We start from the raw sequence: 24,476 nt of genomic DNA on the forward strand, positions 1-24,476 counted from the left end.
CCTTCCCAGGGCCCACGGTGTGGGCCTGGGGGGAAGACAGGTGATCTCACTGAACGTGTCCGTCCGCCGCTTGCAGTTGCAATGAATTGGCTTGGGGAAGCTGAACACAGCGGTACAGAGATGCTTCCGAGCAACGAAACTCAAGAGGCTCAATCACCCACAAAGGACAGGCAGGAAATGCCCATAGCTGGATTCTCTGGCTTCGCCCATCCAAAAAGTAAAACTACTTGGTAAGAGCCTCCTTAAAAACACTCCTGCACTCCCACCCTGTCGACGGAAACAAGCTCCAAGTAATTGCTCCTGGCTGGCGCGGCGCCTTTAAGAGGCGGCAGGCGGCGCTGCCCCATGGCGGCTGCCCCACCGCGCGCCCTCGCCGCCCGCTGGGCTCCAGCGGCCGGCCGGCCGGGTCAGCGCGGGGCGGCGCGGCCGGGCTCCGCGTGTGCGCGGGCGCTTGCCGCCCCCTTCTCGGCGGGCTGCACGCGAGTACGAGGCCGAAGAAGAAGTGGCGGCGGGAGGGGAGGACAGGAGACCCGGACAGCCGCGTACGCTCTGCCGGGGTCCGAGGACGCCCGCAGGGTACTCGCCCGGTTGGCAGCCGCCGAACGCAGCACACGGGCCAGGTACCCCGGCGCTGGAGGGCGGAGGGAAGGAGGGCGCAGAGGCTGCGCGTCAGCCGCTGCCGGAGGGCGTGTGGCTCGGGCCTGCGCGCCCCGAAGGGAGGCACGCTGGGCCAGGGCGGTGTCCGCGAAGGCCCCAGCTGCAGCCCGCGGTGGCGAGGCGCTCGCGGGCGTACTGGCGGGCGTGAGCTCCGCGGGCGGCGGCGGCGTTGCGGGCGGCCCCGCGCGGCTCAGCCAGTGGCGTTCCGCGCTGAGCGCCGCTCCCTCCTCCCCGCCGCCTGCCGCGCCCGCCCCGCCCCTGCCCGCCCCTCCCCGCAGGACTGCGCGTCCGGAGCCCGTTCCGCGTCCCCGCCGCCGGGAGGAGGTGCCCGCACGCTCGCGGCGCGCGCCGGGCCGCCAGACTCGGCCTGTGGGCGATTTCCTCCGGACCCAGGTTCCCCGCCCGAAGAGGAAGATGCAGACCTTTCTGAAAGGAAAGAGAGTTGGCTACTGGCTGAGCGAGAAGAAAATCAAGAAGCTCAATTTCCAGGCCTTCGCCGAGCTGTGCAGGTAAGGAGCTACGCGGCTCGGGCGCCCGGGACCCCTGGCCTGAGCCCGGTCCAGCCTCAGCGGTTGTTTTGGGAGGTTAGAGCAAAACGGGAAGAAGCGGCGCGCGGGGAGACTGAGTCCGAGTGGCCAGGTGGCTGTGGGCCGCCGGCTGTGTTCGAGAGCAGTGGTGGCCAGTACGGGCGAGGAGGCTGGGACCAACCGGGGCTCTCAGGTGCACTGTGACCCCGCTGGGGAGGCCCCCGTTGCCCCGGGCGCGGTGGGAGTGCTGTAGAAGGTTGGCGGAGGGACCTGGGAAATGGGGGAGTCCACGCTGCGGCTCGGGGAGGGGAGTATTTTGGGACCCGAGTGTTTTTCTTCCTTCGTCCCCTTCCATTTATTGGAGAAGGGCACCAACGTTCGTGGGCACCTACTACGTGTCCGTGTAAGCTTGGTTCTTGAAGCTGTCATTGCATAGCACTGGCTTAAGCCCTTCTGAAGCAAGTAGCAATACTTGACATGTATGTGATTTGCTGTCTCATTAGAGCCTTACAGCAGGCTTGCAAATTGGCCAGGGTGGTGAACTGGGACATATGTCCAGGGCGACTGTTCAGCAGAGAGGTAGGGTACCCCGCCTGGGGTCCCACGGCTAGGGAGTGGCTGCTGCAGAAGGTGCTGGATAAATGAATTTCTTGTGGTGTACAATGGCTTTCCACCATTCAGGCTGTGCGCCCCCCTCCCACCTTGATGGTGCTCCTGGTGGCGTCTCCGGTATTTAAGAGATGGTATTCTTAATAAATTACAGAAGTACTGAGTCTTAGGTCGGGTAGGCCTCGCCTTGGTCCATGACTGTGACTTTGCTTCTGAGAAGCTGTTAGTTAAATCCAGTTGTCAATGAAAGCGTAAGAGAATCCAGCTCTAGGAGGCTTTTGCAGACTCCAGGTAGAAACCTTTTGTGATGCAGTGTTTCTGCTTGGTAGATTTGATTTTTATTTATTTGTTGCAGTTTGTCCGGGGCTGAGTTTGAACCTTCTGCCCTACCCACTGAGCCACAGGCACCTCCTGGTAGATTTGATTTTTTAAAATGGGCCCTATTTGAATTGTAGTCCCTGTGGGGTTCCCAGAGATCTTAGAGAATTGAATAGTTGGGTTTCCTTATCCCCTGATGTGCCTGGGCCAGTGTCTGACCTGAGCTGGCATGTGCAGATGGGCCTGGTAGCATCTCTGTGCCTCATGCCTGTCCCAAGGGCTTCCTGCTTCTTTGCCCTTGCAAGCCCCACAGGCCTTCTTCTCCTTGAAGCTTGAGGGGCGCAGCTTGTTTATTTTTTTAATAGCTCTTGGTTTTGCATCCCTTAGTCTGGGGCTGTGGTAGGCAGTCTTCTCCCAGGCTTGTATCCCTAAGAGAAAGGAAGTTTTTCATAGTGTAGGGAATGCGGAGTGGCCCTTGGAATTCACAAGGAAATCAGAAGCTACTTAAAGCTTTGAAAATGGGTTCTAGGGCTTTGGGAACATTACAGAATACTTGAACATTGCACTGTGGATATACACACTTGTGGAAAGGACCCTAGACACTGAAGAAATTTGGAGACCCTTTGGCATGTTCTTGAAGTCCAGTTCTGATAAGAGGTGCCAGAGCTCCCCTCTGGCAGTCATATAAAACCTGGGAAATCCCAGTTAATGCCTTGCTCACTTTTTACTGCTGTCTGTCTGTAGTTGTGTCATTCTGTGTCTGCAACTAAAGCTTTAGACTTGTCATTGGGTTGGTATGTTTTACTCTATAATTAGGTAGCTCTAGCGAAACATTCCTTACCAAGATGCACAACTGAGTCCTCATGCTGGACCTACAGATTGGCTAGCCTATCTTGTGAACCCTCAGCCTTTAAAGGGGTGGGAGGATCAGAGCAAGCTATGGTGTCAACCATTCTTAGGGGAAGTGGGGAGTAGAGTGTTAATTTCCCGAAAAGGGTTGTTGTGTTCAAAGTCTAGTTGCCTTTTTTTGGCCAAAATATTGATTTCAAACAAAAGGCAGAAGACATCTAGGCCATTCTAGAACTCTAGGAAACCTGCTTCGTGTTTTCATTAGGGAAGCTTTAGGTGTTTTGCCACTTAAGTGTAAGAAGGAAAAAACACCAAAAAGAGTTTTTGTTTCTTTATTACTTTCAGGGCAGTGCCCCCTGGTGGCCACATTTTTATGCTGGCTGCAAAATGTTCCAACTGTTGAGCTGGTGACTAGAGAGCCCTTTGCTGCTGTTTTGCTTGGTGTTAAGGTCAGTGGGATCTTAGTGGCCAGAGAGACAGTGTGAATGGACATTATCGTGTTTTCAACATTTAGAATCTGGGGTTGCAGGGCTTCTCTATTGATGGATGATGAATTGTCTATGAGTTCCCTAATTGAACAGTCCAGAGATGTTTGCAAAGGACGAAGCTCTGCTTTGCATGTTTGGGCCAGAGCCAGGGGATGACCTGAATGGTCCAGCCTGGGATGAATTGTTTAGCTGAATGTTAGGATTTGTAAAAATTGTAGAGCAGGAAGAGATGTTGGAGATCACCTCATCCAGACCCTTTGTTTTACAGATGGTGAAAAAGGTGTGAGAAAGGGGCAGGCTCCATATTCTTGCACTTTCCCCTTAACTTCTAAAATGGGTACAAACTGGCGACCTTGCGATTTGCTCTGACAGAGCCTTTCTCCTTGGGTACTTCTAGCAATAAGGTGGACTCACTCATTATCGTCGCAGGGGTCCAGCTGCTGCTATTTAGTCAGGGACACTTTCCTTACAAGGCTGAGTCCCTTGGCAAGCGTGATGCCTTGTTCTCTGAGGGGGCAGTGAACATTGACAGCAACAGTAGGTGGTTGCAACCAAGTCCTGGGAAGTGTCCCACCTACCAGGCACAAGGGCCAGACTTTTCAAATGAGTGCGCTGGTGGGAAGGGGCCTCTGTCTAGCCAGCAGATGGGCTTTTGAAGCCATGTGTTTTTTCAGTGGTACTGTTTGTTCCTGGTGCTGTCTTCTGTGTCTTCCTCTCTGCAGAGACAGGCTCTGGTTGTGTTCTCTTCTGCCCCTCTCACCTGCTTTTCCTTGTTAATCAGGAGCAGCCTTTCAGTTCCCTCACACCCACTCTTTGTGTCTTTTTCAAGATCCCAGAAGTAGCTTCAGAAGGAGAGTAAAGAAATATAGTTGTTAGTTGGAAATAATTTTTAAGTTTTGTAGTTCTCTACCATGTCCTGTTGGGGAATACTGGCTGAGCCAGGCCCCCCTCTGTTTGTGTTTTCTGTGCCTCTCCTCCAACTCCTTTTCTTCTCCCATTCTTTTCTGTGGCTGAACCTGCATTGTAGGCGGTGGTCAAAGAGGCGTATGACTTCACGAAACCTTTGGGTATGAAATGTGGATGAATCTCATCTTTCTTTTTTTTTTGTAGAGACAGAGTCTCACTGTACCGCCCTCGGGTAGAGTGCCGTGGTGTCACACAGCTCACAGCAACCTCTTAACTCTTGGGCTTACGCAATTCTCTTGCCTCAGCCTCCCGAGCAGCTGGGACTACAGGCGCCCGCCACAACGCCCGGCTATTTTTTTGTTGCAGTTTGGCTGGGACTGGGTTTGAACCCTCCACCCTCGGCATATGGGGCCGGCGCCCTACTCACTGAGCCACAGGCGCTGCCCTCATCTTTCTAATAATAGCTGACTTTTAATGAAGTGCTTCCAGGTACCTCACCTCACTTAATCCTCCCACCAACCCAGGGAGGTAGGGAGGGGGAAACTGAGGCTCAGGGAGTGTAAGAGACTTGTGCCGCCATGAGAGAGCCTCCCTGAGTTCAGTTTCGAGGCCTGTTTACTGAAGAATGTGGCCTCCTTTATTAAATGTCTCTTCTTTGCTGAGGTTAGGCCAGCAGGGCCTCCTGGAGGACCCCAAAGTAGAAGAATGTCTATGAAGTCCCGACCTTTGAGAGACTTGGATGCTCGCAGGGCCAACTCGGCTTGCAGGAAACATGTTTATGGAGCAGTCTCAGACCATGGTATCTCTCACGGAGGACCTGTTTGTACAGTTCCCTCTGAAGGGACTGAGGAGTTCTATGATGTTCATGTTTACTGAGCACCTTCTGGAGTCCAGGTTGCCCAGGAGGCATGCCAGGGGAAGTGTAGACTGCCACTGAGCCTGTCCCTTCACTTCAGGCCCTACATTTCTTCCTTTAAAATAGGTTCATCTTGAAGGTCCCTTTTTGCTCGGAGGCTTAGCATTCTGGGCTGGAATTCTTTTGGGAGAGTGTGTGTCCTTGGAGGGAGGAGGACTTTTCCAGAATTAAGTGATGCTGGTGTGTGGGTGGGTATTCTTTTCTTTGTTTTAATGTCTGGGTTTGTCACCATTTCTGGGATGCAGAGGTGGGAGGAGATACTGACTTAGGTTTCCTTTGCAGCAGTGGGAATATCCATAACCCAGCCTTATAAATAAACACCTCTGCCAGCCTCCTAGGGAGCACCCTGGACTTCAAGTGGGAGGAAACATCCTTCTGGCCACCAGTTGTCTATTGATGGGACTGCTTGGGTTTCAGGCCTGGCTCCATGCTGACCACCCACGTGACCTTGGGCACATTCCTTGCCCCTCTGGTCCTCACTTTCCTGTGTGTACAGTGAGGGTGATAACAGTACTTAGCTTAGGGTTGTTGAGAGTGTTAGATAAGTGAACTTACTGAACAGGTGAAGTACCTAGGATAGTGCCTGAAACTCAGTAAATGGTTGTTGCTATTGTTATTGTTGTCCTTGGGGAGCGAGTGGGTGGGTCTCTGCCTATGGATGCCGCTCTACTTAGGGACCTTTGGTATTTGTAAATTTAGTGGTCTTATTTTGGCAATTTATAGGCAACCCTGAAGTTGGCAATGGATGCGACTGATCATCTTGCTGGGGTGTAGGGTTTGTGGATTTGAAGCTCAGGTTGGTGGGCATGGTTGAGGAGAGGGGGCCCTATCCTGCTAGTGGCTGTCCAGCCATCACTGCAGGGCTCTGTACTCCTTCAGCACTTGCCCATCTGAATCTATAGCCCTGCCTTCTGAAGTGGGGGTGCCGTCCTCACTTATTTTATGGATGGAGAAGCTGAGAAAATTATGTTAATGGAAGATGATACTTTTGAGAAGAGTTTGTGCTGGCTTTCCTGAAAGTGCCAAGAGTCTTCATTAGTAATCATATTACTGCTGTTTTCAGTATATTTTTGAATATTTAATCCACGCATATGTTAAAATTCAGAGGACTCAAAGTACACAGTAAAATGTCAGCCTTTTTCCTTCTTATTCCTGAGTTCCGGTTACTTAGGGACAGCCTGTCTGCACAGGTGCTTGTGCAAACCGTGGTGGTGCGTATGTGTGGGTCTCTTCATGCTTACTGTTACTCTCTCTCTTTTTTTTAATTTGGGACAGAGCCTCACTCTGTCACCCAGGCTCTGATGCCAGAGTACAGTGGCATCATCACAACTCACTGGAATCTCAAATTCCTGGGCTCAAGTAATTGTCCTACGCCAGCCTCATGAGTGGCTAGGACTACAGGCACCTGCCCCTAAGCCCAGATAATTTTTCTATTTTGAGTAGAAATGGGGTCTTACTCTTGCTCAGGCTGGTCTTTAACTCCTGACCTCATGTAATCCTCTCACCTCAGCCACCCAGAGTGCTAGCATTACAGGTGTGAGCCACCACACCTGGCCCATTGAGCCATTTTTAAATAATGGCTGCATGGTCTAGCTCTTAAAAGCTAGACTGCGTTTCTTCACCTGGGGTTGGCTTTTGCTGGTAGAGGCAGCATGGTAATGCTCTGTTCCCTCACCTATGTGCCCTATGGTAAGCGGGTGAGTGCTGGGTCAAAGGGCAAGGGCATTTTACTTTTTCATATGCCTTCTGAAACTGCTGATGAAGAGATTTCGCTGTTTCAGTGGCAGTGAACGGGAGGGCCTGTTATCCACACCCTCCTCATCATGGCTGGGCACAGATACATGGGTGAGAAATGGTACTCTGGATTTGCATTTCTTTTATGATAGTGTGGTTCAAGGCACTGACTGCTTTAGGCAGGCATGGGGCAGAGCTCAGCTCACCAGGCTGAGCACCCTGTCTCTAACCATCATGCAGTCCTGCCTCCACTGGTTACTTCTCCAACATGGTTTAGCAGTTTGGGGCATTTGGCTAATACTTAGTGAAGGGCCTTTGAGTGTAGTTTCTAAACAGTTGGGTGTGAATAGCTCCCACTCATTTTGAATTCAGCTGGTAAGCTAGCTTTTGAGGGAATGTGATAGCATCTCCTTTTAAAATAGTAATCTTCATTTTAGACAGCAAATTATCATTCAGGAGCTGTGCGCCTCCTACCTTCCTTTGCAAAGCCACTGTCTTAAACCCTTCCCCTACCCCCCCCATGGATTCCTTCCTCCTCTGGCAGCTTGGAGAGCTGGTCTGGATGTGTGTGGCCTTGCTTTTGGCAGGGAGGGGGATGTTTGATTCCCAAGAAGGAGACTCAGGCCCAGGGTTGAAGTGGCTGGTCCAAGGTCACATAGTGAGGATGTAGTAAGAGCCGACTGCCCTCTAAAACCTGTGCTCCCCAGTAGCCAGTGGTTGAAGCCTCCCTGTGATCAGGACCTGCCTCCAGGGTGGTGGACCAGGGTGCCTATCAGAACGGCCACACCATTCCCATTGGGCCATAAGAGTCTCTTCTAGGCCTCCTCTTGCCTGCCCTGAGCCTGTTAAGAAAAGGCCGCCCTTTGTACCTGTATCTCCTCAGCAGGGCCTCACAGGCCTTAATAATGGTGATGGCCCCAGGAGCATTCCCTCCTGATTTCTTGGTTTTATTTTATTTTATATTATTATATATGTATATATTTTTTAGAGACAAGAGTCTTACTTTATTGTCCTCGGTAGAGTGCTGTGGTGTCACAGCTGACAACAACCTCCAATTCCTGGGCTTAGGCGATTCTCTTGCCTCAGCCTTCTGAGTAGCTGGGACTACAGGCACCTTCCAGAATGCCTGGCTATTTTTTTTGTTGCAGTTTGGCCGGGGCTGGGTTTGAACCTGCCACCCTCCGTATATGGGGCCAGCGCCCTACTCACTGAGCCACAGGAGCCGCCCTCCCTCCTGATTTTAGGGTGGATCTGTTAGAGATCCAGTGGGGATATGGAGATTTGAGAATCACTCCTGTCAGGGGGCCCCAGACTGTGCCTGCCCCACAGAATCCCCCCACTCCCCAGCAGCACAAGGCTGGGTGCCCCACCCTGGTACTGCTTAGGGTGTTCCAGGGCACTTGCTGGCGGAGCTTACCTAGTGCTATCAGCTGCCCCTCCAGGGTGAATCAGGACACACAGGCCAAAGGACTTCCTCAAAACAGCTTTGGGAAGCTCCCAGACTCTTCACGAGTGCTTAGTGGCCCTCACCACTGGGCCCATTCTTTCTCTCTGACTTGTTCATTGTCTGCCTCCGCTCCCCCTTTTTTTCTTTTGAGACAGAGTCTCACTGTGTTGCCCTCTATAGAGTGCTGTGACGTCATAGCTCATAGCAACCCCAAAGTCTTGGGCTTATGTGATTCTCTTGCCTCAGCCTCCCAAGTATCTGAGAGGCGCCCGCCACAACATCCGGGTATTTTTTGGTTGTAGTTGTCATTATCGTTTGGCAGGCCTGGGCTGGGTTTGAATTCCCCAGGTCTGGTGTATGTGGCCAGCGCCCTGGCCACTGAGCTATAGGTGCCAAGCTCATTGTCTCCCCTTTTAAAGGTTCATTCTATGAAGGTATAGATTTTGGCAGCTGTATTTGCTGAAGCCCCAGTGCCCACACATAGGAGAGTATTTTCTGGTCTGTTAGTGGATCAGGGAACTGCCTTTTCCATGTCCCTGTGGCTCAGCCAAAGCCGTTTGTGACTCAGGAGTGCTCTGGGCTAGAAAAGAACACCCAGTGGTGGGAGAGTTGTGTAAGGGATGGTGGGTATCAGGTCAGGGAGGGGCTGTCAGCTTTATTCTTTTATTCATTCAGCAAAGCATGAGTGTCTGCCCCAGCTAGCCCTGGTCCTGCTTGGTGCTGGTCCTCGCCCTCGTGCGCTAGGGGAGGTGAAGGTAAACGAGTGCTCAGATGCAGTGGAAATGCTGCGAGATGTAATTAGAGCCAGGATGCGTGCAAATAGGGGAGAACCGGGGCAGTAGGGGCTGTGGCCCCTTTGTACTCTGAGGAGGTGACACTCAGTAAGAAGGGCTGAGTGCTTCCTCCAGGAGCTAAAAGACCCACAAGGTGGGCAGTGTTCACTGCCTGGGGGTCACATACCTGGGCCCGCCTCTGTCATAAAGCCTGGGTTCCACGTGGACTGAAGAGCAGGCAGCTCTGGGCATAACTACAGGCCAGTTTCACTTCAGACAGGGTGGTCAAAGGGGGCATCAGGGTGTCCTTACAAAGCCTTGTTCCCTGACAGTGTGATCCTGACAGTGCAATCTTCCTCCCACCTGCGGGAGACTGCAGCTGTGCTCTGGGGGCCTGGGACAGAAGGGCTAATGGTCTTCTTTTGTCTAGCTTACTCCAGCCTCTGAGCTCTGTGCTGGGCTGGTGGGTAGATGGACCTTTGGTGAACTGACCTTTCCCAAAGCCAAAATTAGGCGTCAAGTGCACCAGGAGGTGGATGGAAGCCACACCTGACGCTTGTGCTCTTTGGCAGTCATTTGTCTTCCTCCAAGTAGGTGTTTGCCAAATTTGCCTGAGAAAAAAGGCGCCTGGGCATTAGTGAGAATGACATATCCTGAGTCTACCCCTCTGAGATAAAGATTATACAGGGAAGGGGGCTGGGGATCTGCTTGGATGTGCCCTGATAATTCTTAGAGGAAACTCAAATTGTCATTTCCTAAAGTGTGTCACCAGACCTCTCCCTAAAACTGTCAGGTACAGGCTTGGTGCCCGTAGCACGGTGGTTATGGCGCCAGCCACATACACTGAGGGTGGCGGGTTTGAACACGGCCTGGGCCAGCTAAACAACTGCAACAAAAAATAGCCGGGTGTTGTGGCAGGCACCTGTAGTCCCAGCTACTTGGGAGGCTGAGGCGAGAGAGTCGCTTAGACCAAAGAGTTGGAGGTTGCTGTGAGCTGTGGCACCACAGTACTCTACCCAGGGTGACATAGTGAGATTCCATTTCAAACAAAAAAATCCCCCAAAACTGTTAGGTGCAGGGAAGCATCAAGTTAACCAAGGCTGAACCAGTCTCTTTGCTGCAGGCTTCTCGGGACAGTGGCTCTGTAGGAGGGCATGTCTGAGCCAAAGCTTTCCAGGCTGGCGCATCCTGAGAGTCCCAGCTCCATGAATGTTGACTCCCGGGTCTCATCCCTAGAGCTTATGCTGGGAAATTGGCCATCTGATGCCTCTTTTGAGCCCCATCACGTAGGAGGAAGGCAAGGCAGGGGCACCAGGTCTCCTGCCCAGATCCCGCCTGCTGTTGCTACCGTTTGTTTGTGAAATCTCTTCCCTAAAGAAACCTTGTAAGATTTTTTTTGCCTCTGGCTTGTGGTTTGCCCTGGCAAGTACTTAAGGAGCTAGTTCTGCACGGAGACATTCCTGGGGACTGGCCTGGCCAGATGTGCAGCTCCTGGTGTTTTCTCTGCAGTTGACGCTGCATCAGTCCTCGTGCAGCCTGGGGTCAGTTAGGTGTTTTTGGAACTTAGGCTGCTGGCACTTGAGGCCTGTTCAGGTGGCCCAGGGTGCTTCTGAGGACTGTGTTGAGCCTCCCTTCTGCTCTCTTGTACATTGTGGCTCATGCTGGATCCCAGAGGATATTAAGAACCTTCCACGGGCCAGGTGCTAATTGCAGATGGGAAAACTACCCTCCAAGACGGTTGGTGTATGCTAGAAGAGAATTCTGGGGGTCAGGGAGAGGCCAGGTGACCTACTTGGTCACTTAGCTGTGGGAAGTAGAGCTGGCATTTGCCTATGAGGCTGGTTGCCTCCTAAAACCATGCTGTTTCCACACCTTTGTCTTGAAAGGAACATCCAGTCATCATGAGCTTCAGAAGAAAACCAAGGAGTTCTTTTCTGAGCGTCTTGTGTGTGCTGTTGTTGGGTCCAGTGGAATGGTGGATGGTAGAGCTAGCAGTGAACTTGGAGCAGGAGATTCGCCCAGCTGGCTCAGATGAGTGGGCAAGTCATTCTGCCTCCTCGAGCCTCCACTCTTCCATCTGTAAAGTGGGCATAGAACACCCACTGTAGGGCTAGTGAGCATGGCAGATGCTTAGTGAATGATAGGATCCCTCACCTAGGAGGCCACCTCACCTGCCCTTCTGCCCTCCCAAGGCTAGGGCAGGGCCTCTGACACATCTCTGGCGGGAGCCCCAGGCAGTCTTTTTCAGGGAGGGGGTGTCTTTCAGTGCCATTGAGCAGCTCTCCACTTCCTGGGTGAGTCAGGGGACGGTAGATGGGTGCAAGGGTGCAGAGAGTGTGCTCGTGTGGCAGTTTCATTTTCATTTCTGCCTCACACCCTGTTTCCAGCAGTTGAGGGCTAGGCTGCAGAGGTGTGGAAACATCCGGCCCCTACCTTGGGGCCCTGTCCTAGGGTAGGTTCCTGAGCCTTCCCTTTCCCTGGAGTGAATCTGGGTAGGCCCTTCATTTTCTTCTTAAAAACCACCCCATTCATTTCTTTAAGCACTCATATGACGTGTACTTATTGAGTGCTTCCTGCATGCTTCTTGTATGCTGGGTGCTCCTGGTTCGGGGGATTGATACAGCGGTGAGCACTGCAGAGGCCCCTTGATCACCAGGGATGCTTTGGGGTGCCCTTCAGGGCAGTTGTTCAGCCACCAAGCAGCTGTTTCCCACAGTATGCCAGGCTGGATTAATCTAGGATTCTAGGCTCATGAGTTCCCTTTTCTTTTCTTGTCATTTTTAATTATTATTTTTTGAGATAGAGTCTCACCATGTCGCCCAAGGTAGAGTGCTGTAGCGTCACAGCTCACAGCAACTCAAACTCTTGGGCTTAAGTGATTCTCTTGCCTTACTCTCCCAAGTAGCTGGGACTACAGGTGCCCGTCAGAATGCCCAGCTAATTTTTTGTTGTAGTTGTTATCGTTTGGCAGGCCCAGGCTGGATTTGAACCTGCCAGCTCTGGTGTATGTGGCTGGCACCCTAGCTCCTGAGCTACAGAAGCTGAGACTTACTATTATTATTATTATTAAAGAGACAGGGTCTCACTGTGTTGCCCAGGCTGGTCTTAAAATCCTAGGCTCAAGTGATCCTCCTGCCTCAGTCTCCTAAGTAGTTGGGAGTATGGGTGCACACCATACCTGGCTTGTGGGTTTCTTTGTGAGGAATAGAGAAATGTGGGACTGCTGGTTTCTTTCTAGGTGAAATTTCATCTTCAATCCACTCCTTACGCATCTTACAGGTGTGGAAATGAAGGCCTACAGAGAACATGTGGTTAGCTCCAAGTTGTAGAGCTGGCAAGTGGGGAAGCTTAGACTGAACCTGGAAGTCCTAATTTCATCATGGGATCCTGGAGAAGAAAAGGCATTCTGGCCTTTTCTCAGATGGAATCATCTGAGGCCTGTTGCTGCCGTCTTGTGGGAAGATCTGGACGGTGGCATGGGGTCCTATTGGAAGGAAGTTTTGGTTCTTGCAAAATTGGCTCCCAGGCACCCTTTTTCTCACTTTGACCTGGGCACACCCACAGCCTGTGCTCAAGGAGATTTGGGCGTCCAGTCCCCTTGCTGCTCTGGGAAGGGCTGAAGCTGCAGGAGAGGACAGTCCAGGACTGAGCTTTTGGCCTTTGCCTATATATTGGAAAGCATCTCTGCTGTGGAGGAATGTGCTCTGTTTTCATGGGGAAGGTGACAGTGGCTGCCTGTAGCATGGAGGAGTTGCAGCAGATCCTCTAAAAGTGCACATAAGCCTTTGCTTATGACTGCAGGGTCATCCGTTACTGCATTATTTAAGTGGTACAAGAAGAGTTTAGCCCAGGAAATAATAGTGGCTCCTGTTATTGTGCTCCAGCTCTGTGCCTGACATGGTGCTGAGCACTTAACACAGCTCTCTAAGGCTCAGCCCATATGTGGAAACTGGGGCTCGGAAAGGGTAAGTGACTTTTCCAGGGTTTCCTAGCTGGTCACTTCTGGGGGTGGGATTTGAGTATTAGTCCATGTGACTCTGTAGTCTATACTCTTGACCATTACAGAGTTTTTTGTTTTATTTTTTTAAATGAAGACAGAGATTACTCCCTTTTGTCTGAGCTCTTCTCCAGCTACCCGACCCCAGTGGCCCTTAGTTACTTTTTCTCTTCTTTTTAATTTCATTTGGATGCACTGCTTGCCTGGAGAGTGTCAGGAAACTCAGGCACTGATTCAACTGATGCCCACTCAGGCTGGGTGACTGATGGGGGGGGCCTGCCCAGAACCCTGTGGATGCTGAGTTTGGGCCCTTAGTTTGTGACATGCTCCATCCAGACAGCCTCAGCCAGATTCCCAGGCTCTGCATGGATCCTGCCATTCTGGCCTGCCATGCTGCTTGAAATGCTCTGAACCTGTATTGACAAGGCTATGTGGTTCACTCCCCTGTTTAAGAAACCACTTTTGTTGCCTCCTAGGGGATACTTGGGGACCTTAGGACTTTATCTACTGAAGCTAGAGATCTAGAAAGTTTTGGAAGCTCCTCAGAAAGACTCTAAAAGCCTAAGAGGCTCTTGGGGATATTCTCATTGGGGCAGACCCATGGCCTTAGACCAAGTGACTTAATCTTTCTGAGCCTTTAATTTCTGCACCTAAAATTGGAAGTGTAATACCAGCCTGCAGCAGTCTAATTTTGCTGATTGGGTGAGCTAAGGCACTGCAAGTCCTAAACACAGAAAGCCAGACTCTTGGTAAGACACTCAGTAAATGGTCACTTTTATTCTTGTTTAAAATTGGCCGATAAAAGTTGCTAGAGTTGTTTGCCAGTTTATGTCTGAGTATCCCTTATATTTGGGGAAGAAGATGGGGCAAGAGAGGAACATAGTCCAGAAGCTTTTTGGTAGGTCTGTGTTGCATTCCATGTGGCTCCATGGAGACACATGTGTCTCACTCTGTGGTTGTTTTTTATTTTTGAGACAGAGTCTCAAGCTGTCATCCTGGGTAGAGTGCCGTGGCATCACAGCTCACAGCAACCTCAAGCTCCTGGGCTCAAGCAATTCTCTTGCCTCTGCCTCCCAAGTAGCTGGTACTACAGGCGCCCACCACAATGCCTGGCTATTTTTTTGTTTTGTTGTTTGGCAGGCCCAGGCCTGATTTGAACCCACCCGTCTCGGTATATGTGGCTGGCACTGTAACCACTGTGCTAGGGGCACCGAGCCACTCTGTGGTTGGGTTTGAACCCTGACTCAGCCTCTTATTAGATAGATGGGTGATCTTGAGTATGTTTTGGCTCCTCTCTGGGCCTTAATTTCCTCCTAGTAAGCACACGTGACCTTCCCTCTTTCCTTGCGCAGGCCAGAGGAAGGAAGCAAGGAAGGAAGAAGGAAGGAAGGAAGGGGAGAGCTGCCCCTCATCTGTGTCAGACAGGTGACATCTGAGTAAACCACCTCTGTGGGGTGAGGTGCAAAGATTCATGATCTTAGATGAGTAACTTCCTAAAACCTTTGAGCCACAAGGGGTCTTTGCAGATGAGGTTTTGTAGCCCAGAGTGGCTAGCCTTGCAGATTCATGCACACAGTGATTTGGCCTACAACTTTAGAGCCCACAAGTACATCTCTTTGGACTCCAGAGAACCTCAAAGAGTGTGAGGCCAGGGTCTGTTCTGTTCTGTGCCATCTTGGGTAGATCCCTATCTCTGGCTTGGATGAATTATTTTTTTTTATGGACCCAAGTGGTCAGTAGCTGCCCCCATCCCCAGTCCCAGTGGTTTTTCCTCTCACCTTGCCAGGAATGCTCTCTTGGGAAGGGTGGGGTAGGAAGTGGGTGTCCCCTTCCCTGAAGCAGCCATCTGGTACATGGGCAGTTCTGTGGGTGCTTCTGCATGAGCAATGGGCCAGGACTTCCTGGGAATGAGACCTTGTGGACTGGGCCCCATACCTTCAAATTTGTTCCCATTGCTGTGTCCTCCTGTCCTCTCAATTAACCAGTAGATGTGGTGAGTTGTTGGAATGAGGCCAGATCTAGGCAGAAAATTGGCTATATGACTGATTCCTTGCAGCAGGGGTGTGTGGTTATTTTTTATTTTTTATTTTTTTGAGACAGAGTCTGAGTCACCCTGGGTAGAGTGCCATGGTGTTATAACTCACGGCAATCCTCTTGCATCAGCTTCCAATTGGGACTACAGGTACCTGCCACAATGCTTGGCTATTTTTAGAGACGGGGTCTCATTCTTGCTCTGGCTGGTCTCGAACTTCTGAGCTCAGGCAGTCCATCTGCCTGGCCTCCCAGAGTGCTAGGATTACAGGCATGAGCCACTGCCCTCAGCCCAGTGTGTAGTACTGAAATCTCAGCGCTGACTGGATTCAATAACAAAGGTGATATATTAGCTCTGGAAGTGTCAAATCCATGGAGTCTTCTGGCTTTAGGTGTAGGTAGCTTCAGGGCCTCAAGTGGCAGTCCTTGGGACCTGGTGTCTCTCTGCTTCTCTGGTCTCTTCCATGCTGGCCTCATGCTCAGGCTCAGACAGTGAAAGGTGAGTCCTTACAGCCAGCTTCTGTTTTAGGTCCTGTGCTGAGTTCCTGCGTTGCAATCCTGTGAGGGTGAGTGTTTTTAGTAGGGTTAAATAATTTGTTTGGGGTTACACAGCTTGTGGGTGGCAGAGCTGGGATCAGACCTGTGCAGGCTGGCTCCAGGGCCTCAGGGATGAGGGGTCATTCTGACTCTAATTTGTTGGCCTGGGCCACATGCCTGTTCCTGAACTAGTTGCTGGGGCTGACAATGCAATGTGTGGGGTGGAAGTTGGTGCCCATGCCTCTTCCCCTGCTACATGGTGTAGGTGTGGGTAGGGTGGATCTTCAAAAGGAAGCTGGGGATATGTTCTCCAGAGACAATGGTATGGATGTTAGGCAGCCGGGGGAGGGGAAGTGGCATCAGTTCTGAGCTCCAGTGGCCAGTTTGGGCGAAGGCTGCTTCTACTAGTGTTCAGCTCTGGACTCAAGATGGGGCCCTGAGGGTTCACACATGTTCTCTAGGGCCAGGATGTTGCTCTTGAAAGGGGAGTGAAGAATATCCCCAAAAGTCAGACCTAGGGCTTGGTTAAGGCCCTGATAAGTACCTCTGCTTGTTGTTCAGACTTCTCAGAGGCAGCTAGATATCTTTGCAGTAGCTGTTGTGGACAGCCTTGAAATAACTTCTTGGGGCTAACCTTGCTCCTCAGATAAACCTATTGTTTATTCCCATGGCCAGTCTGAGACATATAGGCAGATTCTGGAGCTCCTGGGCTCGGTGGCTGGGGCAGGTGAGCATCTGGAGAAAGGGCTGATGTCTTTCTCTGTGTGAGATGGGGTTTTGTGGGGCCTTGGGGAAGGCTGCTCTGGAGTTCAGGGAGAAGAATGATGTCTTCCCTGCCCCATGGTCACTGTGCAGAGCCTTGGTGTGTTGACACTGAAATTTTGTGGAGTAAAACAATCTTGTATTATGTAAACACAATTAGCTTGTTGCCTTCTGGCCCTGTCCTGCTAGGGGAGAGCAGAGTAGGTGTCTTTCTTTTTTTTCTTTCTTTTTTTTTGTGGAGACAGTCTCACTTTATGGCCCTTGGTAGAGTGCCGTGGCCTCACACAGCTCACAGCAACCTCCAACTTTTGGGCTTAAGCGATTCTCTTGCCTCAGCCTCCCAAGTAGCTGGGACTATAGGTGCCCACCACAACGCCCGGCTATTTTTTGGTTTTGCAGTTTGGCCGGGGCTGGGTTTGAACCCGCCACCCTCAGTATATGGGGCCGGCGCCTTACCGACTGAGCCACAGGCGCCGCCCAGTAGGTGTCTTTCTGTCAGGATCCTGAGGGATGCTGTGAGCCAGAAACAGCTGTGAAGTATTGATTAGAGTTTGATGGAAGTGGAGAGGAGCATTGGTCCAGGGAGGGCCACCTACCTGCCTAGGATGCTCAGCTCCGAGGCACAGACCCAGGTCCTATCCCCTTCCACTGCCTAGCAGACCTAGTGGGAACTGTGGGAAATATTTCCACTGGAAGGAAAGAGGAAGTGACAGTGAGTGGCTTGTGGCCACAAACCTAGGCTATTCTGTACATTAGGACTTCAGTCCCAAAGCCTTGGGCAAAGAGGCAGAGGGGGTGGGCCAGAGGCTAGGAGAAGGCTCAGGATGATGGGGCCTACTTTGGCATTTGGGTCTCTCATCATTCCTTTTTAGAATGTAGAGGAAGTGAGAAGAAGGCTCACTAAGAGACCCTTGCCCTAGGCTTACTGACCCCTAGTAGTTGCCTCTGCTTGGTGTTCCAGAATTCTCAGAGGTGACAGATTTCTTTAATGGCACTGCCCCAGAGATAGCTAGGTAGAGGCACTGCTGGTGGGAATCTCTGGAGAGAAGGCTACTGAGGACCCTCTGCTTTGCTGTGGCCATCTAGACCAGGCGTCCTCAAACTTTTTGAACAGGGGGCCAATTCACTGTCCCTTAGACCATTGGAGGGCCGGACTATAGTTAAAAAAAAAACACAACAAACTATGAACAAATTCCTATGCACACTGCACATATCTTATTTTGAAGTAAAAAACAAAACGGGAACAAATACAATTCACACTGCCTCATGTGGCACACGGGCCACACTTTGAGGACCCCTGATCTAGACAGTCCTGAAGTGGCTTCTAAGGCTTTGTGGAGCTGCACAGGTGGCAGGAGTGGGGATCAGAGAGCCTGTTTGGCTGTGTGGCCCAGCACTGCAGTCCCCATTTGAGAGTCCCCAGCTCAGAGGCCTGGTGACTGAGTTTGTGACCATTGCTTGTGGTTTGGCTGATAGGGCTGTAGTTTGGACCCTAGCTGTCTTTGGCCAATAAAGAGCCTTGAGGAAGGACCTCTGGTCTGTTCCATGAGGCTGTGAGGAGGGGTCATTTCAGTTTGTCAGATAAAATAGAGCAATAGAAAGCAGCAACCAACTTCAGAAGGCTTGGTGACTTGACCTCTGAGATTCTGTGCAAGCTCTGAGGCAGATTCAGGACTGACTTGTGACTAGCACAAAAAAAACTTCTGTTAACTTTTATTTTTTTTTTTATTGCAGTTTTTATGGCCGGGGCTGGGTTTGAACCCACCACCTCCAGCATATGGGGCCAGTGCCCTGCTCCTTTGAGCCACAGGCGCTGCCCTTTTTACATAATTTTTAAAAAATGTTGTGTTGCTCAAAAGAGTAGGGTGCCGGCCCTGGGTACTGGAGGTGGTGGGTTCAAACCCAGCCCCAGCCCCAGCCCCAGCCCCGGCCAAAAACTGCAAAAAAAAAAAAAACAAAAAAAACTTGTTAAAAAGTAATACTGTAAGGCCGGGCTCGGTGGCTCACTCCTATAATACTAGCACTCTGGGAGGCCAAGATAGGTGGAATGCCTAAGCTCAGGAGTTTGAGACCAGCCTGAGCAAGAATACTAAAAATAGAAAAACTAGCCAGGCATGGTGGCTCATGCCTGTAGTCTCAGCTACTTGGAGGCTAAGGCAAGAGGATTGCTTTACCCAAGAGTTTGAGGTTTCTGTGAGTTATGGTGATACCATGGCACCCAGGGTGACAGAGTGAGACTTGTCTCAAAAGTAAAAAAAGTAATACCATACACGATCAACCTCAATTAAGTCGGATGTGATGGTGTGTGCCTGTAATTACAGGTACTTGGGAGGCTAAGGTGGCAGGATCACTTGAACCAAAGAGTTCAAATCCAATGTGGGCAACATATGGCAACATATATATCAAGACCTCATATCTTTTTTTTTTTTGTTTTTGTAGAGACAAAGTTTCACTTTATCGCCCACGGTAGAGTGCTGTGGCGTCACATGGCTCACAGCAACCTCTAACTCTCGGGCTTACGCGAGTCTCTTGCCTCAGCCTCCCCAGTAGCTGGGACTACAGGTGCCCGCCACAACGCCGGCTATTTTTTGTTGCAGTTTGGCCAGAGTCAGGTTTGAACCTGCTACCCTCGGTATATGGGGCCGGTGCCCTGCCCACTGAGCCACAGGCGCCGCCTAAAACCTCACATTGTAAACAGAAAAAAAATCCAAAAACAAAATTATACTAAGGGAATACAGTGCAAAGTGAGTCTCCTTCATGCTCAACTCCCAGTCTCCAGAGGCAGCCGTGTTGCCACTTTCTTGTGTGTTTTCTTAGACATGGGGTTTGTACAAGCAGATGTATATGATGACACACAGTGGCTCTCCTACGCTTACCTTTTTTCATTTAATAATGCTTACAGGCGATTCTTTATTTACACTGACTTTGAAACTGTCAGTGTTCATAAAATAATATGTGAATATAATCTTACTTTTCTGCTCTAGTATAACCTCAGACTTGAAAACAGCTTCTTGTCAGTTGCTTCTTGGGTTCTAAGCCTACCCCAGAGCTCATGGCTTCCATTTTCCCTTGTCTTGGTCAGCTTGGACTGTTGTAACAAATACCACAGACTGGATGGCTTAAACAACAGGCATTTATTTCTCTCATTTCTGAAAGTTCCAAGGTCAAGGTGCTGGAAGGTTTGGTTTCTGGTGAGAGCTCTCTCTGTGGCTTGCAAAAAGCTGCCTTCTCATTGTGTGTGTACCGAGTGGGAGGAGAGGGCTCTGGTCTCTTCATCATCTTATAAGGGCACTAATTCCATCATGGGGGTTCTACCTTCATAACCTCATGTGACCCTAATTACCTCCTAAAGGCCTCAATTCCTAATATCACATTGGGGATTAGCATTTCAAACTCTGAATTTTAGGGGGATGCAAAGATTCAGTCCATAGCACATCCCTGGAATGCAGTAGAGTCATATCCCCATATGGCTGGGCTGGTTGGGGCCTCATTCGGGCCCCTCTACCTCCAGCCCCAAATGCATTGCAGCTCCCAGTATGGGTGCCATTTGGGTGGGAGGCCTTCAGGTGTGCTGGCCTGAGTTTACCATTAGGCTTCTGAACCAAGGCCTGCAACTGAGCCTTGGATAGATGAAGGGCCTCTCTTTTCTAATCTGTAAAATGGGAGTATCAGCAACCAGTTTTGGGGTGGGTTGGGGGCTCAGATGAGTTGGGGACTGAGTTGGCAGAAGTAGTTTCAGGTAGATAATGGCTGGTCTGATTGTAATCTACTTTGGTTTCAAAACTTTTTTTTTTTTTCCTTCTGGCTGAGAATGTATTTTAGAGCTGGTTGTCATCTCTGATCTCAATCCTAGTCAAAGGGAGGGGCTGCTGGCATGGCCTCTTACCCTGGGAAGGCCCCATCTTGGTTGAGATGCCTCACCCAGCTCTCTTCCCTGCCTCTTCCAGGTAGGCTGGGGGCTTGGGGAGGGTCCTCTCACAGCCCAGCCAAGTCTGGATTTCCTTAGCTGCCTCCCATGGTTTCTAGCAAAGCCCCCAGCCCCACCTGCTTCTGGAAGGGGCCCTCTACCAGCCAGCCCCTCACTCACATGGAGCCCAGATGCAGGAAATAGGGGGTTGTCATCTTTTCCCTGAAGTTTTAGGTCTTCTGTAAAGATAATTTAACATTATAAAAGCAAAATTTGAAGAGACATACATATCATCCCTTCACATACCCAACCACATTTCCTTTTTGTTTATTCTCTTCCCTTTTTATATTAACAGTCACAAAGTTGAAATTCTTGAAAACAGTAGCGTTTTTGATTTTTTTTTGAGTTTTGAATATTTATTTTCCTTGTTTTTAACATAATTTGCAAATTTACATAATCTTTGATAATGAGTGTGTTTAAAAAACTGGCTTGCAACAAAATTCCTTAAAATTGAATAATCAGCTCTCCTGAGCTGGGACAATTCAGCTCAGCACATCACTGTACTGTCCCTGAGCCTCCAGGATGCCTCAGGATTACAGTGTCCATCCTATAATGTTGGCCAAAGGGAGACAACTTTCTTTTGGAATGTTTAGAAAGAAGCAAGGAATCTTTAGGCAGATGGCACCAGAGGGGCTGCTATTCTCTTCACTTACATTCAGCTGTGAACTTTAGGTTACTTTCTTCCTTATCTGTATACCACAAATATATGGAGGCCCAGAAGTTGAGGGGTTAGTCAAAGATACAGAAAGAGAAAAAGGAAGGACAAAATCACACTCGCCAAGGAAAGAAAGGCTCCAGTGCAGAAGGAGCAGGAGCTGAGGCGGAGATGGCCACCACCCCTCTCGCTCTGTTGTCATCCCTCAGCTCAAGAAAAGCACGTTAGCAGAGTAGGACAGAGGCCTTTTTATTGGTCTGATCACTGTGCACAGTGGTAGGTTCAGGGAGAGCGTCCCTTCTGTCCTGGCTCCCACCTTTCCTCTGGTAGGTGTTTGTGACTCATCCTGAGAGAGGAGGGTGTCTAGGGAGGGTGGCAGGCAGAGCCAGGGTGAAACTTACAGTGTCAGGATCTGAAAGAGGCTCAGGATGATGTAGAAAATGTGGGGTTGCTAGGCCATCCAGGTAAAATGTCCATCAGAGCCAAGGTCGGGAGGAAGAGCTTCCCCGGGAGGCTCCCTACTGGGCCCTTAGTGCAGTCAGCATCTCCTGGATGTTGTCTTCAGCTTCATTAACGCTTTGCTCCAGGTAGGATTTTTTTTTGTTTGTTTTTGGCCAGGGCTAGGTTTGAACCTGCCACCTGCGGCATATGGGACTGGCGCCCTACTCCTTGAGCCACAGGCGCCGGCCCCCAGGTAGGATTTTTTTTCTGCTCTAGTTCTTTAATTTTTTTCTTCTGCTATTCTCTGTTTCTGTAACAGTTGATTGTGAATTACCTCCTTGGATCGAAGAATTAATATTCTTCCTACACCTTTATACATGTTAGTTTCATCTACCAAGGTCATAATCTCTGTATCTGTAAGATGTCCATGTTTTTTTTGTTCTGTTCAGCTGTTCAATCTGTATGTCTGCAAGCTTCATCTTCTGTTGAGTGTCAATAACTTTGGCTTGGGAGCGGTGCCTGGACTTCAGTGGGTAGGGTGCCGGCCCCATACACCGAGGCTGGTGGGTTTGAACCCGGCCCGGGCCAGCTAAAACAACAATGACAACTGCAACAACAACAAAAAATAGCCGGGCGTTGTGGGCACCTGTAGTCCCAGCTACTTGGGAGGCTGAGGCAAGAGAATTGCTTAAGCCCAAGAGATTGAGGTTGTTGTGAGCTGTGACGCCACGGTACTTTACCCAGGGCGACAGCTTGAGACTCTCTCAAAACAAAACAAAGCAAAAAAAACTTTGGCTTGAAGCTCTGAGAAGGCCTTTTTCATTTCTTTTTTTTTTTTTTTTTGAGACAGAGTCTCACTATGTTGCCCTAGGTAGAGTGTTGTGGCATCACGGCTCACAGCAACTGGGCTTAAATGATTCTCCCTCCTCAGCCTCCCAAGTAGCTGAGATTACAGGTGCCCGCTTTAATGCCTGGCTTTTTTTTTGTTGTCGTTGTCGTTGTTTGGCAGGCCTGGGCCGGATTCAAACCTGCCAGCTCTGGTGTATGTGGCTGGCGCTGAGCCAGTGGAGGTCTTTTTCAACTCCAAATCCACGGGGGCCGCCGTCTTGATGCCCCCTGGGTGCCTGCACAGTGGGAGATGGCTTCCATTTTTGATTTTTCCTTTCTGTACATAGCATTTGCTGTAAACAAGTTCCATGTTTATGCGGTCTTTAAAATATTCTTTTTTATATTTAGTTTTTAATTAACTTTTTCATTGTGAACATTTCTAACATATGCAAAAGAAAGTGTAATAAAAGGAACACTCACTTCCTACTCAGTGCCAAGTGTTAATGTTAGTAACTCTCATGGCTGCTCTTGTTTTCTTCATTTCCTCCATATTATTTGGTGACAAATCTCAGACATAATTGTATATATAAACACTTCAGTATCATCTTTAAAAGCTTAAAGGACTTAAAAAATATCCCAAAGCCATTATCACACCCGAAAATAAGGTATCAGAGAGAATGAGAGAATTATTTATTTATTTATTTGAAACAAAGTCTCACTCTATTGCCCAGGCAAGAACAGTATCCTCAAACTCCTGGGTTCAAGCCATCCTCTTGCTGCAGCCTCCTGAGTAGCTGGAAACTGAAGGAGTGTGCCACCATGCCTGACTAATTTTTCTATTTTTAGGGGGTCTTGCTTTGCTCAGGCTGGTCTTGAACTCCTGAGCTCAAGCTATCCTGCTTCAGCCTTCCAGAGTGCTGAGATTACAGGCGTGAGCTCCTGCGCCTGGCCTGAGAATGATCATTTTAGGTTAATACCTACAGAGTAGATAGGTCTGTAGAATGTCTATGCTCTGATTTAATGAGCTATAATCTTACTATTGAATATTTGGATTATTTCCAGTTTTCTTGCTGGTGTAGATAAGGCTGCATTGGACATCTCTGTGAATATAAATGCCTTCCATCCCTTTCTGATGTAAGAGTTTTTTATTAGGTATAAGTAGAGTTTTCATCAGTTATTGTTGTATAACAAACCATCCTAAAACTGTTGGCTGTGAGTGGTAGCCATGTGCTCAGCTCAGAGTTCTGTGGCCCCACCTGTGTCCCTTGTGGATCTGTGTTCAGCTGGAGATCAGTGTGCGGTCTCTGCTGTTGGGACTTGGCCTTTCGTTCACTGGCGTGATGGGAATGACCCAGCCTCTCGTCTTGTTCTCACTCAAGCTGCCTAGGCTTATTCCTAATCAGGAGGAGGGGTCCAAGAAAACAGTGAATGTTTTCAAGGCCTCTGGAGGACTGATTTCTCCTCCACAACTTATTGGCCAAAACAAGATCCAAGGCCAGCGTAGATTCAAGGAGTGAGAAAATAAACTTCACCTATGGAAGGGAGTGGCAAAGTGGCAAAAGTCATTGTAAAAGGCTGGGGTCCAGGGAGGGGTCAAACCCTGGGGACCTCTCTGCACACAGTTTGTGATCTGGCTCTGCACATCACCAGGCTGCCTGTGGACTCTTCCTCATTTAGTAGCTGGTATAGAGCATGGGTTGAGGTGGAAAAGTCAAATCCTAGCTTGGGGGTCCTTGGAGTGTCGTGTTGGAGTGGACTCCATAAGAAATGACTGTCCATCATTCAGAAAGCTTTCTGAGTGCCGATTGTCTGCCTGGCTCAACCAGGGGTTCCCAGTCCTGGTCCTCCAGGAACTTGGCTTCTCTCCAGGGAGAGGAGGTTCAAGTGGCTGACCAATCAGGGGACTCAGTGAGCAGCGTCATCCTGGGTGGGTGGGGGTTTTGTTCCTGGTTTGGGGCCTAGTGTTAGCATGTGCTTAATTCCCCCCTCCTCCCCATCCTGCCTCCAAGCTGAGCTTTATTTTCCTCAGCTGGA

The 24,476-nt window shown here is 50.0% G+C and overlaps 1 protein-coding gene across 2 annotated transcripts in view; it reads left to right on the plus strand.

The window, feature by feature from the left end:
* Positions 1 to 323: 323 nt before the first annotated feature.
* Positions 324 to 24,476, plus strand: part of ITPK1 (inositol-tetrakisphosphate 1-kinase) — a 178,531-nt gene continuing 154,378 nt past the window's right edge. Inside the window, exons 1-2 of one of the 2 annotated variants that reach the window (XM_053601686.1) lie at positions 324 to 620; positions 936 to 1,166. In XM_053601686.1, coding sequence (XP_053457661.1) covers positions 346 to 620; positions 936 to 1,166 — 506 coding nt within the window. In that variant the 5' untranslated portion in view covers positions 324 to 345. Of the gene's footprint in view, positions 1,167 to 24,476 lie in introns of both variants that reach the window. The other variant, XM_053601685.1, reaches the window with a different exon arrangement.

The sequence above is a fragment of the Nycticebus coucang genome, chromosome 9 (genome assembly GCF_027406575.1).
Source record: "Nycticebus coucang isolate mNycCou1 chromosome 9, mNycCou1.pri, whole genome shotgun sequence".
NCBI lineage: Eukaryota > Metazoa > Chordata > Mammalia > Primates > Lorisidae > Nycticebus > Nycticebus coucang.